At 42.9% G+C, this 23,600-nt stretch overlaps 1 protein-coding gene across 1 annotated transcript; it reads right to left on the bottom strand.

Moving 5' to 3' along the window:
• Positions 1–14,365: 14,365 nt before the first annotated feature.
• LOC102087385 (mitochondrial amidoxime reducing component 2) lies at positions 14,366–23,568 on the bottom strand. Its single transcript, XM_065058536.1, has 7 exons — positions 23,279–23,568; positions 22,899–23,072; positions 20,613–20,775; positions 18,785–18,925; positions 17,705–17,766; positions 17,545–17,616; positions 14,366–17,004 (listed from the first exon to the last, which is right to left on the bottom strand). Exons 1-7 carry the CDS (start codon positions 23,551–23,553, stop codon positions 16,875–16,877), a joined length of 1,017 nt encoding a protein of 338 aa, XP_064914608.1. The 5' UTR covers positions 23,554–23,568; the 3' UTR covers positions 14,366–16,874.
• Between the last annotated feature and the right edge of the window lie 32 nt (positions 23,569–23,600).

Below are 23,600 nucleotides of genomic sequence, written 5' to 3'. Positions count from 1 at the left end.
TATGACACAGTCCCGCCAATCTATTTTCTCTAGGTTATTTATTATTTTCCTTTCCCTCTTAAAACCTAAAGCAATGTTACAGAAGGAAAAAGAGGGGGAAAAAATTTAAAAAAGCTTTCCAGGAAATTGTTCTAATAAAAAAATTATTATACTTCATGGTGTGGCCTTGCTGCTCTCTACAGCTGTTGCAAACATAACCAGTGTGGCGTTGAGCGGTCAGGACCGAGGCACCACGCATGAGATGCACACATGTGGTCCACGTGGTCCAGATCCACCAGGGAGCAGAGACAGTCACCGGCCAAGGCTGTGCCTATGGGCACCGGCAGCATCTCCAGCACTGCCAGCATCAGAGCCAGGAGTTTATTTGTTTGGATTTGAGGCTGCAATAGGCAAACCCAGAGACATTTCAGCATGCCTGGCCACCCTCACCGCTGCCCCAGAGGCACAGGTCCCTCAGCTGCCCAAGCACATGCTGATGCTCACAAGCCATCCGCTCACCAACCCAATAGGAAACATGACAAAAATATCACTCTGATGAGTAAAAGCCTCTCAGCTGGGAGCACTTTCCTAATGATATTTCTAACACCAGCTGGGAAACAGCTGGCCAGCTGAGGTGCTTGCAAGGCTGCTGGGGCAGCTTGTGCAGCTCTGGGGGTGTTCTTCACGCTGCAGCCACTGCAAGATGTGAAGCAGAAGAGCCCCTGGCCAGCCTCACAGGTGCAGCTCCAGCCCACATAGTTTATGTTTTCAGTTGCTTTTTCAAAGCACAGCTGATTTATCTGTTGGTATGCTGCCTGGTGACTGTATGGCTCCTACTGGGAAATCTGGGCAGCCTGCAGAAGCTGGGTGAGATGGCCTGGCACACGGAGGAGCACGGAGACCAGACTGGGGATTATCGCAAGCACAGCAATCCCACTGGCCCCTGCTGGGCTTCCACAGTGTAAGGGGATGGATGAACAGCACCTGCTCAGCCCTGGCAGCAGACACTTGTCCCTGGTTGCCCAGCCCACCATCCACCTCGTGGCCAACAACGTGGTCATGAAATACTGAAACATTTGAAGTAACAGCTACACCTTTCGGCCCTAAGCCAAGGGACAGCACTGACATTTTTTAAGTAGCCCTGAATTAAACAGGGCTGCTAGCTTCTTGCTTCAGGCTGGCTGCAGACTTGTACTTATGACAACACACTGATTTATACTGGGATCACCGTGTTCTTCCCTACCACAAAAGCCTGGTTGCCTTTCTCTTCTGCCTTCCTTTAAACAAATTGAATGATAAAAGCTCAAATTCTGCAAGGCATCTACTGCAGCCATTTCACAAGTGACGCTTTCTAGCAATTCAAGCAGCTGCATCCTCCCATCATCCAGATGCTCTCAAATATCCAAGCAAGAAGAAGACTTTATACCACAGGGTGTGGTTCCTCGGGGTATACTGCTCCTCCTTATTCCCGGAGGAACAGATCAGGCCTTCACAGTTCTGATGTCGACCTTGGAGCACCAACAACCACTGGCTCTTGGCACTGGATCTAGGGCCACAGACTACCACGGCAAGACAATAATCACAGCCCTCCTGCCTGCTTCACCCAGCAAGCGACTGTCAGGGAGGGAAGGATGCTGGGATGCAGAAACAGCAGCTCCTCACACACCCCTGGCTGGAACAGAAGGAAGAGGGATGGAGATTCAGCCAGACACTTCAGCTCACCATTCCTTCCCTGGAACAAGAGGGGTCCAGCCTTGGCCCCCTATACAGGCTGACAACATATACACTTTTCAAGGGTCCTAAGCAGCCTTGAAGGGCTCAGAGCAAATCCTGCAGTGAGCAGGAGTGGTGCAACCAGCCTGTTCACATACTTGTAAATGAGGAGAAAAAAAACCCACAGCTCTAACAGGACGTTGTTTGCTGAAGTGGAGACAAAGTTCCCTTTGCTGGAATGGCAGGCAAGTGTTTTGTTTGTTGTTTTTGATTTTTATTTTTTTTCTGGCGAGAGAGGATCTGCCTCCCTGCTCTGCTTCCAGCAACCAAGGTCCCAGAGGGCAGGACGTGCCACGCATGAGAACAGCACATGTTCTGCTCGGTGTAGAGCACTGGGACTGTCCCCCACTGCAGCGAGTAGAACAACTGAAGGCAGCTCCATTTTAAACTCAGGAGGATACAACTTTTAAGGAGGACAGTTTTGCACCTCGTTGCAGCACATCCCTGTGGGCCCTGCTCCCAGCGCGAAGTAGAAGCTCCATGCACCAGCAGCAGTTTGTCCAACTCCTGAGGAATATCAGGCTCCGGGTACAATGAATCCATCTCTCTGTCTGTCCAAGGCAGTGCAAGTTTATTCGGGCCAGGGCAGGCAGGCCAAGGAAGCCAGCAGCAGGCTCAGCCCAAGCCGGGCTCCCCGCAGCGTCCGCGGTGTCCGACTGCCCTCTACCCGGCAGCGCTCGGCATGGCTGGCTGAGCAACCCGCCCCATCCCTCCCCTCACCAAGCAACGCCGTCACTTATTAAAAAAAAAAAAAAACATCCATCCCTTAGGGCATACCCTCGTTAGTTTCTCAAGACTCATGCCACAGTGCCCCGAGTAAGGAAAATGTGCCACTGCAAATGTTTATAACGTTTGATTTAATGTTACTCAGCTTCTCCCAGCCATAAGCCAGAACAAATACTCCCAAGATTTATTACATCCTTTCCTCCAGGGCCTTAAGCAATTGTGCTTGATTAATTCAGCAGTTAAACAGCACCAAGCAGAAGCATGATAACTTCACATCCAGGATTCCTAAGATGCATACTGTTTTCCACAAGGATTTAGGTCTAAAACCAGAAAGATGAGTCTCTTATCCATTTGCATGGGATAACAACATGCACTGGATGTTTTCTGCTTGCACAGATGCTGAGCTAAGTTTCTTCTTGCTCCCTGATGTTAAGAATTCCTCATCAGTTTTTGTTGGAGTAAATACCTGGTCCTCAGTTTACATTCTGGGTAGGAAAAGTATTCTCACTGCCTTACTGCAGCGTTAAGTGATAGAAACATTTATTCAGTACCACTGTTAGCAGGAGTGAGACCTTCTGGTGCATTTCCCCTGTAAACATCTATTTGGTCAGCTCAAAATCTCCTGCAAACAGAGTGAAGAAACTTCTCTTTGCTCCAAACCCACACACAAGCACCCAGATTTCCCTCAATGCTGCTTTCTTGCAAGTCTATGAAAGAGTTTTGAAAGTTCATTATTTCCTTTCTCTACATGAATTCCTTACAGCAAAGTCTCCACAAGGAGAGACTCAGTTGCGTAGGTAGCACACTGGTACAGTGAAAAGCAGTTTCCCTCCAGAAAGGCATTAGAAAAAACAGAGACTCAAGAGTTTCTTACACATCTCCTCAGGACCTCTCCTAGCAAGTCTATCCACGTGACAAAAGCTCTTTGAATGCTAGCTAGAAAACATGAATGAGAGCTGGAAGAAAGCACATAGCTTTTCTGCTTCATAGCTTCTTCCATGGTCCCATTCTGCCCCTGTGTGCCCAAGGAAGGGTATAAGCCGAGGAAGAAAGCAAACCTGCCTTTTGCATATGGTTAATGAATTTATGGAAGCAGAAAGGAGCACTTGTGGATGGTGTATTGGCTTTGAAGTGCTACAGCAACTGAAAATAGCGAGCCTACTTTATATCATCACTGCTGTGAGCAAAGGGTACTGAACAGGGTGTACTTCAGTTAACTATAATGCACAGAATTTATTGCAAATTAAACTGTTTACTGTACAAGGCAGTTTGCAAGTCCTGTCATGCTCACAATGCTTTTACTGTTGATTTTTCAAGTATTAAAAAACCATCAAAACAATATTAATGGAATGCTCCCGTGCCCTTCCATATTCTCAAAGACATTTGCACATCTTCAAGTAATCGAGAAAAACTACCTAGATTGTTTGCATCTGATGGGCCATTACTGTTCTATAATACCCCCTGGAAAACGCATGTTAACAGTGGTTTGACAATAATGTATTTGAAGTTGCACAAAAAAATCGTGGAGTGTATAGACTAGTGCTTCAATTGATTTGATATATGCTCTAGCATTTGTCTTGGCTGCATTAACAAGGTCTGTTTTACCAATACATTCGTATTTATGATGACTAAGGGCAGATTATAGTTGTTAAAATTTGTCCTCCTGGCATGAAAACACTACTTTGTCATTAATACATTTTGTAGTATAAACTATGATGTCAGGTCAATGTAGAGGGTAAAAACTTTCCTAAAGTATGCACACATCATTTTTTTTAAAGCTATTGAGCCTAATGGAATAACAAAGGTCATAATAACAAACCATTACAGCTTTGGTCTTGGCAACCATGTCCGCAGAAGAATCCTCCAAGAAACAATCATCATTTCTCCAATGTTATGGCATTAAGACGACAGGAATGGTTCACAAATGAGTCATGTGAGCCCAGAAACGCAGTAGCTATGTGAAAGCTGAGCAATCAATTATTCATTTGTTTACTGAGAGCTTTCTCAGCTGACATTAACCAGAACTTCTTAAAAAGAAGAACTTTACAGCTGTCCTTGGCTGTCCTGTGAGGCTGTGCTCAGCGGCTGAAAAGATTGCTTAATTTCTCTGTACGTAATCTGGTATTTTTATTGAAATAAACAACAACACATGGACTAATTAACTGGGTTCAACCTGAGACCCAGCAGGTGTCAAAATATCAAAGACCCAGGGTTGGTGTGATGATAAAATGGGAGATCAGGCCAGGAAAAAGGAGGTTTTAGCAACCAAAATCTAGCTCTTGCTCAAGATTCAGTACATGAAATCCCAAGTAAGCTTTTCTGTAAATGGCTTATTGAGGACACATATACACATTTTTGTCACATTAATACACACAATTAATCTGCTCTAACTGTGATTAAATTACATTTTTCTCATTTTGTAGTGATTGTTTACCCTAGACCCTAACAAAGTTCATACACTGAATTCTTTTTCAACCACAAATGAGTATGATTTAAAGAGGTTTAAATATCACACCTTCAGCTCTCTTTAATTGATGTTCTTTTTGCCTTTTTTGGTTTGAAAGGCCCACCCAAACCAAGGAAAACTGCCATAACAAAAGGAACTGAGAAAATCTGGACATAAATACAGTGTAATCAAGTGCAAAGCAAGCACCTAAAAAGAGCTGATCTGAAAAGAGCCTTTTTTTTTTTCTTTTTTTAAAAGAGTTCCCTTTGATAAAGAAGATGAGCAACACTAAAGCTTAGGATAAATGCAGACAGCAGAAAAATGTTTATACATGGGTCCCTACTGAATTACATCTGAACTCCATTCATATTTCTAGATGAAACTAACTGAGAAAAACCTGCAAGAGTAAAATCTTTCATGCTGACATTCCTGTTGTGGTCAGGCTAGATTCTCAAGATGCCATCTGTGATACCAAAAAGAAGTAATTAGGGAGCTGGAGATTTTAATCCTTCAAAATTGCTAACAAATCAAAAATCCTACCTTAACCTTTTGATATTTACCCTGGTCAGTCAGCCTCAGTTTCATTTTATTTTTCTTTTCAGACAATGTAAAAAATATGTCCGTACTTTAGGAAACACTTCACCCTTTATATTGACTTGCATCAACTTCTAGAAATAAGGACAGTAAAAACTACACTGTTTTAAGAGTGCACCTTTAAAAAGCCTGCTGTATTTCTAGGGTTTGTAGTAAGAATTCAGATTCTCACAAGAAGAGAGTCCAACAGGATCTGAGAGGCGGCGTGGCAGCGCTGTGAAATCCCCTCACTGAAAAATAAAAGAATCATCTCGCTTTTTGGATGCTTTTTTAGCACTTCCAAAGAGGCCTCACGTACCCACTTTGTGGATGTTTCTTGAACTCACTGTGCCTTCTCCATCGTTTATAAAAACAACCAAAGAAAACCAGTAAACCCCAGCACGTACTGGAAGAGCAGCAGGTATTGCTGGAGTGCCTGGCTAGCCAGGGGAAGGCTTGGAGAGGACCCAGAAGTCCGACTTTTACTTCTTACCCTCATTACGCCTAATAACGCTGACACTTCAGATAGTTCATAAGTAAGCCCAGCTCCACCTTCCTACTTTATGAAGAAAGCGAGTACCAATCCACCCATGTCAGAGATAAAATACAGGAGGCTCAGGCTGTGCCGGGTCACTTCAGGCAGAGCCAGGAACAGAATCCCCATCTAAACAAAAGTCTCATCCATTTTTCTCCACTGCTCTTCTCCAAATGATTATGCCAGTCCTATGAGCTTTAGGCTGCCTATAGGTAAAATCCCACATGTCTACTTTCACTAACAGACAAATGAAGATATAACCATTAACAAAAGAAAAAGCAAATGAGTTCTGCATTAGCCACTGCAAAGAGGAAATTCAGGAGAACAGAGAAATCCTGATTCCCATTGTGCAGCTACAGGCAGAAAACAGATGGATAAAATGTGCACCACCACCCTTCCAATATATTATTCTCTATTACCATGAGCTGCTTCTCAAGGTACTTAACCATCTAATACATAAATCTGTGAAGAAGGAACCCAGTCAATGTTGCTTTTGATAGACATACCTCTAAAAGCAGTCATCTCTTCTTTCAAGCGTGTGACTGTTACCTGAGAATTATGGGGGTTTTTGTTTGTTTGCATTTTGTGTGGGTTGGGTTTTTTTTTTGGTTGGTTGGTTTTATTTTGTGGCTTCATACATAAGTTTATGGACGGAGATGTATAAAACACATACAAAGTCTAAGAGCTGATCAAAATGAAAACCTGTAACATGAAGCCATGTATATCTAGAATCCTTTGAAAAAGAAAAATCTGATTTAAACAAACTTTTTAGCATTTCAGTTGATTTGAACTCTTGTACATGAAATGCACTGTAAAATATACACACTTATTGGAAACACTGTTCATTTGCACAAGATCTGAGCTGCTTATTCAAATCACAGAATGAAGCAGCCATGAGTAAAAAGTGAGAGCTATTACTCACAAAAGGTTGAACCTTCCTAAGGTCACATACCCTCAAAAGAGTCTCCACCTTTTGAAAATCTGAATTATAGTCCCATTTGCAACAGACAGTATACCATTTAATGCAGTTAGTTGGAAAACTGATCCCAGAAAGTAATGCCTTTTCAATGGTAATAATGACTGGACAATGTTATTGTATTTCTAATGTAATTCTAACAAGGTAATGGAACCCAATAATGCTATGTTAATGTGTAGCATGAAGGTAATATTGCTGCCTGAGCTTTCTTTTCCTAAAAAGGCTGACTGGGGGTAATGTAGATGAAATAATCTTTTCATTTGTTTCACCTTCCCATACCCACTTCTGTCACAGATGACTAAGCCTCTCTGGTACTCCGACCACTCTCTTTTCAAGCAGTCCAGTTGAAGACTATACATGGGACATCCACGGTACAGAGGTAGATAATTGCTGCCCCAACATATTCTTCATTTCTGGAAGCTGTCACTGACACCCACACCTGCTACCATGCTACGTGCTGGTTGTGGCTGCAGGAGGGAGCATCTCCTCTCAGCGCTTGCACAAAGGTGCAGGCAGCTCCAGCTCAGCAGGACCTGCTCGAGACTCTGCTCAGCACCACTCAGACAGCAGCAGAGCCCAGAAATGGGGCACTTGCTCTCCAGAACCTTGGCACTTGTCGGAGTATCTGCCCCCTCAGGAAAAACCTGTGAGCACAGACAATGCAAAACCACAAGGACATACTAGCACAGGGAGAGCAGACAGGTGGTGAGGGAAGCAAATGAATAAATACTGTTGCAATACAGATAGTGACACTCATGATGAAATGACTCACCACAGCCATTTGACAGCTTGACAATATTTTTTCAGGACATTGTTCAAGCTATAATAGCATAGAAAAGAAAGCAAAGCCATCCCATCCCTCTCCTCTAACCTGTCTTCTAGTTACACTGGTCTCTTAGAAAAAGTACAGTAAACCAGGACTGCCTTCCTTGTCATATTCCTTCTGCCTCATAACTCTGCTGATCAGATAAAACATGTGATCTAAAACATACTTCATATTCATTTCAGGACTGTTGTTCTACTAGAATGGATAAGTTCATGCCATAAAGAAAACTTGAAGATCAAACATCAATATATCACCTCATGACATGACAGGAAAGAATAAATAAAGTTTGGTGATTCATAAGATCTGTACAGGGATATTATTTTTCCAGAGGTCTATGTAATGCAAACCCCAAATCCAACAGGAATACAGTAGTTATTTCAGAAACGTGGTTCAGAAAAAAATATTGTCAGATAGCTGTAAGTGTATTCCTTTGCTCAGTTTGTAAGTGGGAGCTTGGATTTCTCCATGCACCTGATTGTCTTTGCTTTCTTCATAGTTAGGAGAAGACAGAGGCATCTCTTGAGGGTGCCTTGGCACCACTAGCTCCAGACTCCTCTGCTGGACCCTGCAGCTAGGTGGGAAGTGTTCAAGAAGGGGCATCTCCTCACTGGAAAGCTTCTCGAAGCAGCTAATGCCTTAAGAAACACCATCACAGGAAGTGAAACCAGTTTGTCAAGATGATTCAGAGAAGGATCATTTAAGTTGTGCCTCAAGTACCAGTAAAAGTTAAACTCAGCATCAGAAAAGCAGAAACACTGTTTCTAAAGCACAGTTTTTTAGCTGGCACTTTTCTTTCCCCAGCAACAAAAGAGGGCAATATATATTGCAGTATAAAATATGTTTGCAATGCCTGTTTGTAGATATGCAAAGCTCTGCTTTCCCAGCTCATCATTAAAACCCCCCACCTGATACCAAAGGAGCCTCAAAGTGTATCTGGGAGAATTTGTAAGGCTACAGGTTACCTAGTGTGGGTGGCCTCGTTCACCAGTTTTATTATACATTTTTTCCTAGGGTTCAACAAGTGAATTGAAGTACTGTAAAATAAGGAAAGCACATAAAATCTTAAATAGTCAAATGCCCAATCCTCTTTCTATGGAAGACAACAGCAGAACCTCCACTGATGCTCAGGGCAGAAAATTAAACAGTAAAACAACCAGTGGTGTGTTTGTGGACACACCACAAGCAGCGCATGGGAGACGGAGGTCCCTTCCAAGACCCCAGTGGAAGGAGTTGCATTTCCAGTGACACCAAAACACCTAAATATAATAGTAAGGGGAGCAAAGCAAACTCCTTGAAACATTCAGCCAAGGGTGAGCTGAGCCCCACTAACAGCAACAGAGCCCTGACAGGTGAACAACAGCGACTGTATTCAAATGTGGTTTTAAAGTGTATTTATACTTTATCAGTGATTTAAGATCTTAACTTTTGTATTTATTTAAAAAGCAGCAGCGCTGTCAAACAGCTGACAATAAGAGTAAAATGCAGCTTTATTTCTTGAACATCTGGAAAAGGATAGGGGAAGGAGAATAGTTTGCTGACAACTGTAGAGCTAGCACAGATTTAGGACCCAGTGTTGCCAAATGCAGAGCTTCTCCAGGCAAGAGTGAAGGCTCCTCAGCTGGATCTGTCCTCTGGGATGCAGCAAAGGACATCAGTCCCTCAAATTAATTATTCCCTTTCCTGGAAACCTACGCTTTGTTATATTTATGGGAGCTTCGAGTTCATGCGCAGTCCTAAAACGGGCTAGAGAGCACACACTGAACTCTTTTATCTGGGGGAAGTTTATGAGTTTTGTAAGATGGTTGAAAACGGGAAGAGTTCGGTTTATTGCGTTGAAGTTCCTTATAGACACAGTTCTCATTTATCCACAAATAGCTGTTCTAGTGAGCAGGTACACAGCAGACAACTGCATTGGAACTTCTTGGATGTGGACTCCAGCTGGAACAGGTTTCGCAGCGAAAGTGCTACATTTCCAGTGCTGCATTTTTGTATGTAAACAACATGGTAATGGAAATGCTCCTGTGTGGAAAGCTTATCAGGCTAAACAGCTCACACACACAAAAACCCCTCAAAACCCAGAGCTCTGAAGAAGCACAAATCCCTGCAGTGCCGTTCAACAAAAACATCCTGAAGGAGAAAGGTGAAGATCATCTGCAGCACATCGAGATCTCAAGTCAAATCTTACTCACTGTATTCAGGTGAAATGATTCTTCAGTTTCAGGTCTCACTCTTGGAGAGGCTGAATGTATAAGCCATACATCCCTTAACTTTACCAGTTCAAAGGAGAGAACCAAAGGTGCCAGTGATTAACGCTGTGTGTATTCAAACGATGAGCTACTGAAATGTGGAACATGTCAGGAACCATAAAAAGAAAACAAATAAGGAGTGAGTCACTCTAAAAGCAATTTCCAGTGGAAACTGAGGGTGAAAATGTACCATATTGTGCTGTGAGTTTTGACAAGCATAAATAAAACCTGAAGTGAAACCGCACAGGTCTGTTGTACTCTGTGGATATATGAGGCTAATTCAGCTTTTCACTGTGTCCACACATTACATATGCCATAGGTTTGGTTTGTTGTGTTTTTTTGTTTTCCCAGAAGGTAAGTAACAATCTAAATCACTTTTAAACTGTCAATTCTTTGCAGTTTTCTCTCCAAAGCTATCTGTTCTAGCACAGGCAGGAATTAGCATTTTTTTACCAACTTAAAGTGCCAGATCTACACAGTAAATGGCTGAACCTATCAGGTACAACGTTTTACGCACCTTTCCAGCCTCTGCCAGTTGTGGTATACTTACGCATTAATTTTACTTACACCCTCCAAAGACCAATTTGATTTGGGAGAGTGCATCAGCACAGGTTAACATGTTTCTATAAGCAGGGAAGACAGAGATCATAACACATCTATGTTGGCAGTGCCCTTGGGAAAGGACATCACTACGGTAGTTGATGCACTAGCACATGTAGAAAGAATTCACAGAATAAAGTAGCAAAGGAAAAAAACCAAAGGGCTGGAAAGGACTGTGACAAATCCTCTGATTTAATCCCTGCCCCAAGGCATGATCACATATGTTATTTCTGGGCAAAGTTTGCCCAACTTGCCCTTAAAGATCTCCAATAACAAAGCCTCTCCCAATACCTGCACAATCCAGTCCACCTTCTCCCAGTCTTTACCACTTACTAATGTTTTTCTGTTGCCCAACCTGGATGAGCTCTCCTGCTCAGCTACCCACAAACTGAGGGCTGCTGTACGTACAGGTCTGCTTAAATCCTATCTGTTTATGTGAGCAAAATGCTTGGGTTGCAGTAAAGTTAGGAAGATAGGATGACTTGCAGAGAAGTCATTCCTATTCCTGTCCCAACAGGCAGCATTAAAACTTAGATTAGCCTTTTGCCCTCTGCCTAGAAGGAACAAAATACAGTTTTGCCTCCATCACAGAGAAGCTGTGGATCAGCCCCAGCTACTAGTGATAACACACCATTATCACCAGCCTTTGCTTCAGAAAAGGAAACAACTACAACCCATAACCTGAGGGAAGAGAAGCTAAAGGTGTTTCTATCCCACAATGCCAAACACAAGACAAAAATACCCCCCACAGCACCAAACCAAGCTCCTTACAGCATAAGCAAGCCACCACTTTCTAACGGCAAAATGCTGGCAGGAGCTGACACTGTCATTATCAGAGCATTTCAGCTCTCCTGTTTCACTCTGTTCCTCTCTGAGAAAGTGAGGATGATCACCCATTCTCCTGGGGTTTGAAGGAAGCCCAAAGCCTGCCAGGTGCTGAATTGACACACTCGAGGTGCTGCAAGCCCTTCATGGGGTAGTCACAGAATCACCGGAGTTTGAAGGGACCTCTGGAGATCATCCAGTCCAACCCATCTGCTAAAGCAGGTTCACCCAGAGCAGATTGCATAGGAACACGTCCAGGCAGGTCATGAATGTCTCCAGAGGAGACTCCACAACCTCTCTGGGCAGCCTGTTCAGGGCTCTGGCACCCTCAGAGTAAAGAAGTTTCTCCTCATACTCAGATGGAACCTCCTGTGCTTCAGTCTGTGCCTGTTGCCCCTCATCCTGTCATTGGGCACTACTGAAAAGAGTCTGGTCCCATCTTCTCTACATCCACCCCTGAGATGTTTATAAACATTGATAAGATTCCCTCTTAGCCTTCTCTTCTCCAGGCTGAACAGACCCAGCTCTCTCAATCTGTCTTCATAAGAAAGGTGCTCTAGGCCTCTCATCATCTTCGTAGCCCACTGCTGGACTCTGGTCACCAGAGTATTTTACAAGTGACTCCTGGCTGTCATTCAGAAGTGGTTCCTGCCCCACCAGTTGGCTGCAGAAACGACACTCAACAACATTTTCCACAAGCTTGTTACTATGCAGAGACAAAACCCAAGAGAGACTGGAGACTCTCAGTGCCCTCCACCACCCGCTGGTGCCACCTCCATTGCACGCAGCTGTTGCAGCACGGCCAGGAGGCAGCTGGCTGGTGCTGAGCCACAGCATCCCAGTGCTCAGAGGAGGGATTTCCCCAGTGCTTTTCCAAAATAGTGTGAAAGTGCACCCGAGAGGTGGGATTTTTTTGTTTTTGGTAAAACATGAAGAGTGCTTTTTCCCATTTTTTCTGATCCATCAAAAGGATATTAAAAGAATGGTGCTAAAAATACCGAAATTTTGGCAAAAAGGAAGGCATACGAGAAACAAAACCATTTTCAAGAAGCCGTGCTCTCAAAAACAGGAGCCTGTTTTCCTCCCATCACCACTACTGCAACCCCAGGAATGCCGTTACCACAGCACCTTCATTCAGGGTGTGCTGCCCAGTCATTCAATGTGTTAACCTTCACAGACAGCCTCTTGGTTATTTCAACTACTCATATGTCATTTCAGCAATCAGAGGTTATTACAGATAAATCCTGCCGACTTTAGAAAAAACTCCCTGAAAGAGCTGCTTTGTTGAATAAAGCATCATTTCTGCAATGTCACACCTGCCTTGAAAGCAGCTTCCAGAGATCTCCTTCCTGGCTGATTTTTTCCCCACTTGTTTTGTCCCTGCTGCAGAATTCGCGAGGGCATGTCAAAGCAGAAAAGCATCTTGCAAGATTTTGCCTAACATAGTTATTCCTTCTCAGAGATTGATAGTGTGCATGGTATCCTCAAGAAGCTGATCCATGTGACACCTTCATGTGCTTAGTGTCAGCCTTGTGTCCCTGCCTGGCTTGGGCTTGTCCCACACGACTGATGGAAGGTTCCCTGAAGCACAGGCTGCTGTTCAGTCACTGCACTGGCAGGGCCCGGTTCCAGTCACAGATGCAGCTGAAACAAAAATAACCAGGCACAAAACTTGACTTGGGACAGGCTTGAAGAAAGAATCTCACTCGGTTATTTACTTCTTAGCACTGCTGATTGCCAAGACTTCAAGTTCAATATGGGGTGAAGATTCGAAGCAGAGAAGCAGAACTCCTGACACCAATGGGATTTACCATAAATACATTCACTCTAAACCAATAAGCCTGGGACATCCTATATGCCAAACTGCTTTTGCATCTTTCTTTCCCAGTATATCATCTTCAAGAGGTCAACATTTGGCATGCAGCTACAGAACAGTCAGGCATTACATTAATCAAAATCCCACATGTCTCAGCACAGTACACCTAAGAGGACACTTGGAAAAGACAGTAAAAGATTTACTGAAGTCGTAAAACCAAGACAAGCAACATCATTCTCCAGAGAAGGCAAGAAGACAACCATCAGCAGCGAGTACCTCCCATTAGCGTCCCAAGGCCGTCCCATCACTAGCTTTTATCTGGCTGCACTACACCCCAAAAGGCTACGTGAACAAATGAAGAAAAGAGCCACTGTAGTTCTAGGAAAGATGTTCAGCCTGCAGAAAAGGTGACCAAATACTCAAATACACTCAGGTGCTGGAACAGACCAGAAATGAACACCCTGTGGTAGGCCTTTTTGAAACCTCTGCCATTTGGAGTGGCAAGGGCTAGGAATGTCTTTTTTTTCATGTAGAAGTGGAGCAATGCCTTTGGAAGGCTGCTTTTCTCATTAAGAGGCAGAAGCACTGATCTTTCTCTTTTTGGGGGGGAGGAGTCTTGGCTGAAGATGTACCTACCTCAAATCTTAAGCAACCATGAAATTTCTTCCCACAAGGACCCTCCTCCTCTCACAGAATCTTCTGCAAGAACTACACTGGTGCATTAAGTACTCTAAAGGAAGTTTTGACTTTATACTTAGAGACTTGAATAGGACACGTGACCTTGTGTTGAGTGTACTAAACTTCTCTACTTTCAAATGCATTTTTCTCTATTTGCATAAGTCTGTGGAAAAAAAATAACACAGTCTATACACATCTTTTTAATCATCTAGATCACAAAAGTTGTAAAATTGAGCCTGAAGACCACTTACATCTGGTGGTTCTGCTCTCTTACACATATGGCTTCCTCTAGTTAACTGCATATTTTCCTGAACTTAGAGATAAGATTTAAAAAAAAATAATCACCACTGTTAATCATATACGAGGTCCTGGAAAAAGAAGCAGAAGTTTAATGCCAAAGCAGAAAACAAAGAAAACAGAAGATTCACAAGTTTAACACGTTACAAGAGTTTGGATACAATAGAAGTTTACACTTCTGTTTTCTTTCTCTGGAGTTAAAAGAACAATTAACATTTTTAAGTGCACATTTTAAAAAACAGTGGTTTATGACTGACATGTTTTCAATCAATTTCCTAAATGGTTTTAGCAAAATCAAATACAATTCCTACAGTTACAGCAGTTCAACACTTACGTTAAGATATTTAATTTGTAATGTTCCTCAGTTACACTCTCCACTTCCCTGAGTGGCCCTGTTTCATCACATCATTGATTTAAGTGTAATTTGTGAAATTTGTTGTACTCAAGACACACACCTGTTTTAGGATTACAGCCAAATTCTTCTAAGAGGCTTTTACAGGGATATATCAGGATTTTAGACATATGGCATTTTCTTAACAGGAATGCAGATGCAGTTTCTCATTGGAAAGACAGCCACACTTCCAAATTAGCCCAATCGATGACAGCCTAACAAGAAGCAACATGATCTATAACCAAACAATTTGCATTACATAAATCCTAATGTGATGCTAAAACAACAGTGAAAAAATGTCTGGCTAGAGGCAAAAATTCAGCTCTCTTTCCTTCCACTTCTTTGACTTAAGAGACACACACTTAACTAATTACTCGGGTAGGCCAGCAGGCTGTCTTTTTTTAGTAACACCATTAGGAATTCCACAGGTTTGAGCGTCTAATGTTAAGGATCTTCAACCTATGCTTTTTAGAAGATGTCTTTTCTCTCACTTCCTCCCATTAGTTGCTGCATCAGGCATAACGATACACAAATATGCAACATGCAGTCTGAATTGGGCACTTGTCTGTCACATGAAAACTTAACACTTACAGAGGACTCTGCTAAGGAAAGGAAATCTGGTGTAACTCTGAGTTCACAAATAACAGAAAACTACCTTCTCCCCACGCCTGCTTCAGGCTTGCCACGTACATCTGTCCAAATCTGCTCAAAGGCCCGACAGCTCTGCATTTTACAGGTCTGAGTTGTGAACATGCAGCAAAATTTCAGTTTCAGATTCACAACAGAAAACAAAGAATCTAAACACCAAATTGGGTCATGATTTGTCCTTCTTCACACTTAATTAGATTCCTCTTTTTGGCTAGTTCAACACTCTTTCTAGATCCAGTAATCCATAACAAAGCAACAGACATCCAAGCATTTGAAAGGCAACTGGCTTTTGTCTTGGGGGCCACTAAAAAAAAGAAACCCAAAAAAGTAATATTTAAAGACACTACTTCCATAATCCAACTAGCTTCCTGCCATGTTTTATGCAGTATAAAATATAGCAGAAAATATACTTATCAGCTTCACACAAATGGCTGATATATTGGTTAGAATAGGGGCAGGGATCTGGGGCAACCAGAGATCTAGGTGCATAACCAGTAAGGATGTTAACATGCTCAGCTTAAAACCAGCTTCCCAAACGTGTGCTTAGCAGCCTAACTTTCCATAGTAAGAGAGCCACTAAGACAGAGAGGAACTATGCATGAACACAGAGTCCTACAGCATTGACCTGCACATCAGCTGCAACAGGGCAGGCTCAGAATCTGACCGCTCCCAATAGCTTTTCTTCTCCACCAACATGCATAAAGTCTCTGATCCAGTGAACACTTAACTCTTTTAGTTAAACTGGAAGTTCTACTGATACATTAGCAAATGCATCACTGCTCTGCAGCCTGTCATGGTGTGCTTCACAGGAGAAACTGATGGTTCAAACTCTATCAAGCAGAGGTCAGAAACGAAGTGAACACCCAGTCTCACTCACTGTCAGCCAGTGTTCCCACCTGTAGATTAAGAGTAGCATTTCATCAGCTCACAAACCCCTTGCCTTCTGATCCTGCTCCAATCTCAAAAGACAGCAGCAATATTCAGGAAATGACTGCAGGGTAAGAAACATTGCAAACCTCCAGACATAGGCAGGGTAAGATGCTTGGGACCAAAGAAGGCTGGAATCCAGGACAGAGCCTTGTCATCTGCACTCCCTGTTCACCTGTAAAGGCAGCTCTGTGACCAACATACTTACTTTACACTTGGCATGAACGGCTTTTGTGCCTCTTTATAGGCACTGAGTGTATCTAATACACCACGCAAAGTCCTCGCACATGATTTTGGACTCTGATATCAAGCTTGACATAAAATTTTACAAGGTGTGATACTCTTAGTAGTGCTGTGAAGTCTATCTTGGATTAGAGTTTCTTCTGTTACAGCCTCCAAAAAACTAAAGATGTGCTTGCTACAGGCATGCTAGTAGATTACATGATCTGAAATCATTGGCACTTCATAGTCTCAAAGAATCTCCTGCACCTTACAAAGGAACATAGCACAAAAAATATTGCAAGGAATAAGAAAAAGTTAAGCTGGTGAACATGATCATGGGAAAACAATTTGCATATCAAAGTGAAAGGAGTCTTCCGATCAAAATCTCTCTCACTCCTGGATTATCTTGTACACAGGATCTCCAACTCGAATCGTTCCAGTTTTGTCAACGGCAAAGTATTTTCCAAAGAGAGGGCTGGATTTGTATATGTGTCGCTCAGATGGATCACATAAGCGGTAACTGCAGAGGGAGAGCACTGCTTTAGGATCAGTGATAGAAAATTCTAAACATCAAAATATCAATAATGAGAAAAAGGACATATGAACAGTGATGCCCTGTTTTGGTCACCATACTAGACAAAAAACTAAACAAATACTACAGTTAAGAGAACCAAGCTGTTGAAACGGAGAAAAAACAGCCAGACTGTATTCACTTATCCACGTATAATGCACATACAAAAGACTTTATAAAAAGAAATGCCAAAGTTGCAAAGTTAGACCTTTAAATACTTGAAATACCTGTTATCCCAGGCATTCACCCTAGCAGAGATGAAAGAGACAGGGAATGTAAAGTTTGCAAGAAAGAAGAGAGAACTTCCTGAATTTTCTTACCATATAGAATTGCAGAAAGCAGAATGAAAGCCAATATACACAGACCTTTACACTGCATTATTATGTCCCACACATACTTCAAACCACTTTTAAAACACCAGTCTAACATCTGTTGGGATCTAGCCTAAACTCACTCCCACAGTCTAAGCAGCAATGGTATTTTTACAACCTTTTTAATGTTTCCAGGGGCTCCTTCCTGTCGAGGACCCCAGTGTCTGGGTTAACAGTTGTTAAAATACACCTGCAATGACAGACAGTGCCAAATCAATAACTGCTTCTTATTATGCATCTCTATACATTGATATAAAGTAACAGTCTCAAATGTTTACCTGGCACAACACACTGTCCCTTTCAGCTCTACATCGCCAATAAGAATATCCTCCCAGGTGTCCTAAAGGAAGGTAGATATTATGCATAGATTAGACTTATCCACATGCAACCCTTTTTCCCCGGAGTGGCACAGCCATTCCTAGAAAAAGCAGTACAATTCCAGATGATCACCTTTACTTACACCTTCAAAGTAAGTACAACTATATTATTGTACTATATTAATGAAAATTCTGTGGTCACTGCATTCATATAGTTAAGGACCCACTAGTAATTATATCTGAAAAGAAAGATCCACAAGTAATAAAACCTGTTCTGCAGCATGCACCTGTCTGAACCTAAAGGAAGCTTATTCTTACTGTATTTGTGATAATCTGATCTGTGACCTCCAATAAATCACTGTTTTTGCAGGAAATGAATTTTCAGTGGAAGTCAGTTTTTGCTTCTTGTCTACACAACCTTCCTGTTATAATCCTTCTTGGAAGACAAAAAAAACCATTCCTGTGTTAGGCATTTCTTAGCTTTGGGAAATGATCAGATCTATCCAGAGCAAATTCTTTAGAAATAAATGGCAACATGACACAAAAACACTTAAAAGCCACCATCATAATTTTACTTCATCACCAGATATCTTCCTAGATAGTATTTTTGAATTTCCAGAATATTGTCAGAGATGCAGTGACAGACTGCAGTATTTAAAGGGCCAGTTTTACTCTTCTGCCAAAGGCTATAAAACATCACACCGTCAATTTACAAATTGTTCAATTACAGCATGGATAGCTTTCTCAACTTCATACTTAAAGATGAGCTCTCAGCAGGAGCCTGTCATTTAGATACACTTATTTTATCCTTTGCTAAGCTAAATAAGCATTCACAGACCTGCCTCCTTCCTCAATGTTTCACGTGCACTGACGTGAGCAGAAACCGTACCTCACTGAAATCCAGTTGTAAAAAATAAATAAATAAATAAAATCACAGAATAGCAGCTTTCCTCATCCTTGTAGGCACCACCACACAAGGAAATCAAGTTACAATAAAACATAACCAAGGCTTCAAAAAGACATTTAAGACAGTTATCTTACCTCCTCAAAAGCACCGCAATCTGCCACAAGAATATTTGGTCGGAAATTCTCTACCTTAACTTTCTTCTCCAGCCTGGTATTTAGATCTTCCATTGAAGCTTCTGAGATTATCAAGGCTGGGCTACAGTCAGGATAGGCAACCTACATAAACAAACACAAACAAATCCTGAGGCTGCTGCGAAAGCATAGGAGCCAAGTTACTGAATGGCACAAGGACAGATATGTTGGAACCAGTGGACACATATCAGCTTGACAGTGTCAGGCTGCTGCACTCAGGTTTTAATTTTCCTGCAAGCAGGTTAACAAGTGAAATAATATGCCTTTTCCTAGTTCAGTAACCACAGCAAGTTTCATTTGCTCGAATTGTAAAACTAAACTTCTACTCATAGAATGAAACCAAAATTTATATAAGGTACCACAACTTCTTACAAAATAATAATGTATGCATGCCCCAGACATTTATTCTAGGTGTCACGGACAGAACTAAGTATATCAGTAAAACATGTTAAGGTATGAAAGGCACTTAAGATGTTTATGGACCTGCTGAAGTTACGTTTGTTGACTATAATCAAGTAAGTAAATGTCTCTGCATAACGAATCTACCTTATAACAACACCAGGGGGAGTTTCACATCCAGAATAGCAACACTAAATTGCAACTGTGCATTCATCAGTCTAAGTTTGCTTGAAACTGGGAGAGCTGCCATTTTAGCAAACAAGGCTGAAGAATAGTATTACAAGAAAACTCCTATGTATGTCAGTTCCACAGGAAGAAGAAGAAAAAAAAAAAACAGATAAATTTTGGCAAGAATTTTTGTGTAGAACACTCCTGTCTCTCTCTTATATTATCTTTTCCCTCCCCTTGTACACACTTTTAAAGGACAGAAGATGAGTGTTAAAATAACTATGTAAAAAATTCTGCCCTCTTTTCATGCTAGGATTCCTGAACGTCACCCCTTCTAATCTGCAACTCTTTTGCTGAAACCTAGTCTTCTATATTGGTTTTAGTGCCCTTACACAATAAATGCATTCATATAAAAGTCCATAATTGAATATACCTTCTTCTTGTTCTCCAACAAGGAAAACACTGATGCCCTATAGGTAATATCACATCAGTAAGACAAGATACTCACAATCTATATTTGCTTAAAAAGCTTACACTCATCAGCTACAGTTGAAACCATCTTCACATGAGAGAGTTTTTCAGACAAAAAGATGGGCATCAGTGGCGCCAATGACATGAGGATGTCTGAGCACAGCGTCTCCTTTCCCTACGTGCGTTAACTTTCTCTAATATCAGACCTTCAAGCCACTTCCCACAGCAAGAGAGAGAGATGAAACCTCTGTAACCTTCTTTGGATTTTAATTCCTAGGCCCACAACTACGGAGCCCTGGGTTAAGCATCGTTCCCTGAAACAAAATATGAGGTAACACAACACCCATCAGTACACGCCTAGACGTTAACAAGGGATAGAGAATGGAGGTTTTCTGTGCAACACTGATTACACTATCAAAACATCTCTAAAAATGTGACTTTTTCTATCCAGTGAGACACAAAGGGAACGCTATTAAATTCTGCAGTGTAATAGCACCTCTTCAAATATCAGTATCAGACTCTTTAGCCGAGAATGGTCAACAACTTAGAACAGATTTAAAGTAAAACTTGTGCACAATATACCATCACAGAAAAGGAGAATATTCATGTGGTTTACGTAGATGAACGCAGAGATTGTTAAACTAGGCTGAATAACCAATGATGGAATTGGTAAGTTTTGGTGGGTAGAAGCGGTTAAAAGAAAGTACTTCTGAGTACAAGACCATTAATTTACCTCATCTGTGGTTCGGAAAAGGTTTATGATGTCCTTGGACTTTCTTGGCACCATGGAGGGCTCAAAGTGCACCAGTCGATACGGCCCTGAATTCAGGAAAGTGCTGATCCACTGAGCCACTTCATCTCCACAGTCCCTGCCCTGGATATCCAGTCCAAAGATTCTAAAGGGTCACAAGACACATCAGCAAGTTAGCTGGAAAGCTGAAGGCTTCAGCATGCTTATTATTCAAAGGCAAATAACTTGTTCTAACAGTAGTAGCAAGGTACAGTAAACAAACCACCTGGATTCTAACAAGGTGGAAGCTGGCTTCTGAATTCGGCACAAGGATCATTCCCAGTGTGCAACCTCCTAGTGCCCACCTTGTTTTGAAAGTTAAGGAACATGGACACGGCCAGATGACACCAGCTGGTGAAAGCATGAGCCATGAAATAGCCTTTAGGTGCTCAGAGCTAACTGTAACATCAGTGACCAGCAACAAACCCACCTGTTTGCCACACTTTCAAGTGAAAAAAGAGTCCACTCTTGCATTTGCATGTGACTGTAACACCAAAAGATTTCACCCAGAAATCAGCTAAAAGGTAATTAATTTCAGAAAATGAACAACAGTTTGAAAGGACGTGGTTAATTACCGTAATTAACATTTTACAAATATTACTAATTGCAAATGTCCCTGATTATTAAGAAAGCTTTCCTTCAGATTTTAAGTGCTATAAAAATTTAGCCAGAGCTGAGTGAAACTTTTAAGCTCAAACCTAAGATTTGGAGCTATTCCATATGCTAAGTGCGGTTAAACATTTAGAACGGAGGCAAAGTCCACAGGGTACAAAAAGCCTCTGGCAGAAGGACACAAACAAGTTTACGCAAGAAACACTTCACTGGCAAGAAAAAGCAAACCTCAACTCAACATTCCAACGAACTTCAACACCAGTCATGAACAGTTTTACTATGCTCTTCAAAGTGGTGATTTTCATCCAAATGCGCTGCGTGCGGTTTCTTCTACCTCTGCAATCATACCTGGGACAGCTTAAAGAATAGAGATGCTGAGGCAGCTCATCTAGCCTGAGCCCAGCTGCTAGGAGCCTTCCTTTACTCATCTCAGGGAGAGATGAATTGTTAGGGTGCCTGTAGCAATATCCCAGAGGGCTATAAAAAAAAAAAAACCCAAAACCCTCCAACATTTGCAGAAATAGAAATTGTGCCTACACAACAGCTTCAGTCCTACATTTGGCTCCTGAAAACACAGGCTTTTAAAATATCCAAGTAAAATCTGCAACTGGATTTACCAGCTTTAAAGATTATCATCTGTGCAGCTTTTTTCAGCAAGATGCATTATTGTATCCCAATTTGAAGGCACCATGCTCACCCAGCAGCAAAACAAATAAACAAGTCTGTGCACAGGGCCCTGCCAGCAGCACGAACCACAGAGCACAAAAGCTATTCCCACCCAAAAGCTGGGAGAGAAGAACTTCAGAGCAAATGCCAACAAGACATTTTAACAGGGAAAAGGTTTTCTGCTTTCCCTTAGCAATTTTCCAGCATGGATTTCAATACATGCGTAAAATAACTAGTCCTGAATTTAACCAGCATAACTGTAGGCACACAGCTGAATGACTACATTTGGAAGCTGTTCACATGAAATCGCTTTGAGATACAACGCACAGGGAATGACTTGCTGTGGGGACACCCATCTTACCCCTGTGACCACAGAGCGTGCCTCTGGCAACCGAGTTATTAATTTAGGCATGTCAGTGAAATGCCTACAGACAGGGGTGAGGGAATCTAAACATCAACATCTCACCAATTCCAAATAGCCAGCATGTATCCAGAAACGTGGACGCATATACTAGTGGTGACCAAGAAATACCAATATGTGTGACTGAGGCTCTGAGATGCAACTGCTCACCCTAGCAAAATGAGAACACTAAACGCAAATGAGTAACCTTGACAGTCTATGAAGACTGAAGAGCACAGTTCATTTAGCAGATGTATAATGTACAGTCTTTGAATACTGTGCCATCTTTCCACAAGGTTTGTTTTCAGCAGTGTTTAGCAGACTAAGACTAGACCTCTCGCTGCAACAATTAATCCTAGACTCCCGAATGGCAGTAAGTTTCACCCTCCAACTCCTGCATAAGAAAATGGAAACCACTACAGTCTTGAAATAATGTAGCGTGTAAGTAAGAGTATTTATAGAAAGGAGACAGGGTGAGGCGGGGGAAGCCCCTGAAGCCAGGGAAGTCACACAGCTCCCCACAACTCCTCCACGCTGAGGTCCTTCGGTACCTGCAGTTCAGCACGGGATTTTTCCTGGGGAGCTTCACAGGCACGCACACCTTCTTCATCTCGGGGGCCTCCAAGGTCAAGCACCCGTCTTCAGAGCCCACAGAAATGAGGACCAGGCGCGGCTCCTGGCGAGCTGTCACCATGTGTCCATCTTCCTTGGTCACAAGCCAAAACCTGTCGCGTGACGGGGGACAGAAACGCACTTGGACAGGGCTAAAGGCCGAGGCCGGGCGCAGGGTCCCCCCGCAACCCTGGCACAACAGGTGCCTCTCCAAAGAGAACACCCCACAACCGCGGAGCCCGAAGGGGGCCCGATAGCGGGGCTGGGTCGGGCAGGAGCACCACGCCAAACCCCGCTCCCCAGCCCGCCCCCGCCGTACCTGTCCCGCAGCTCCCCGCTCTGCAGCCCCATCAGCGTCACCCGCGCCTGCGGCACCGTCAGCCCCCGGAACGACTTCACGGGGTACACGTAGAGCTTCAACACCGTCCCCACCCGCTGCAGGCGGAATCGGCGGCGGCGCCCAGCCCCCCTCCTCCAGCGCCAGGCGCCCAGCACGGCGCCCAGCGCCAGCAGCAGCCCCGCCGCCGCCCCCCACAGCCAGCGCGGCCGCGCCGCCTGCAGCGACAGGCCCAACGCGCCCTGCGCCCCGCTCATGGCGACCTGTCCCCAACGGCGGCAGCGGCGGCGGCTGAAGGGGCCGA

This window comes from Columba livia, chromosome 3 (assembly GCF_036013475.1).
Source record: "Columba livia isolate bColLiv1 breed racing homer chromosome 3, bColLiv1.pat.W.v2, whole genome shotgun sequence".
Classification (NCBI taxonomy): Eukaryota; Metazoa; Chordata; class Aves; order Columbiformes; family Columbidae; genus Columba; species Columba livia.
Note: the sequence above shows the minus strand (reverse complement) of the source record. Positions and strands in the feature narration are given on the sequence as shown.

Excerpts from the sequence above, each read along its gene's own strand:
- LOC102087385 (XM_065058536.1), bottom strand. The coding sequence starts at position 23,553 with ATGAGCGGGGCGCAGGGCGCGTTGGGCCTGTCGCTGCAGGCGGCGCGG. Across the intron at positions 20,776-22,898 it reads AATCCCGTGCTGAACTGCAG|AATCTTTGGACTGGATATCC; the intron begins GTACCGAAGGAC and ends GTGACCCTTTAG. Across the intron at positions 18,926-20,612 it reads TTTTCCGAACCACAGATGAG|GTTGCCTATCCTGACTGTAG; the intron begins GTAAATTAATGG and ends TTGTTTATGTAG.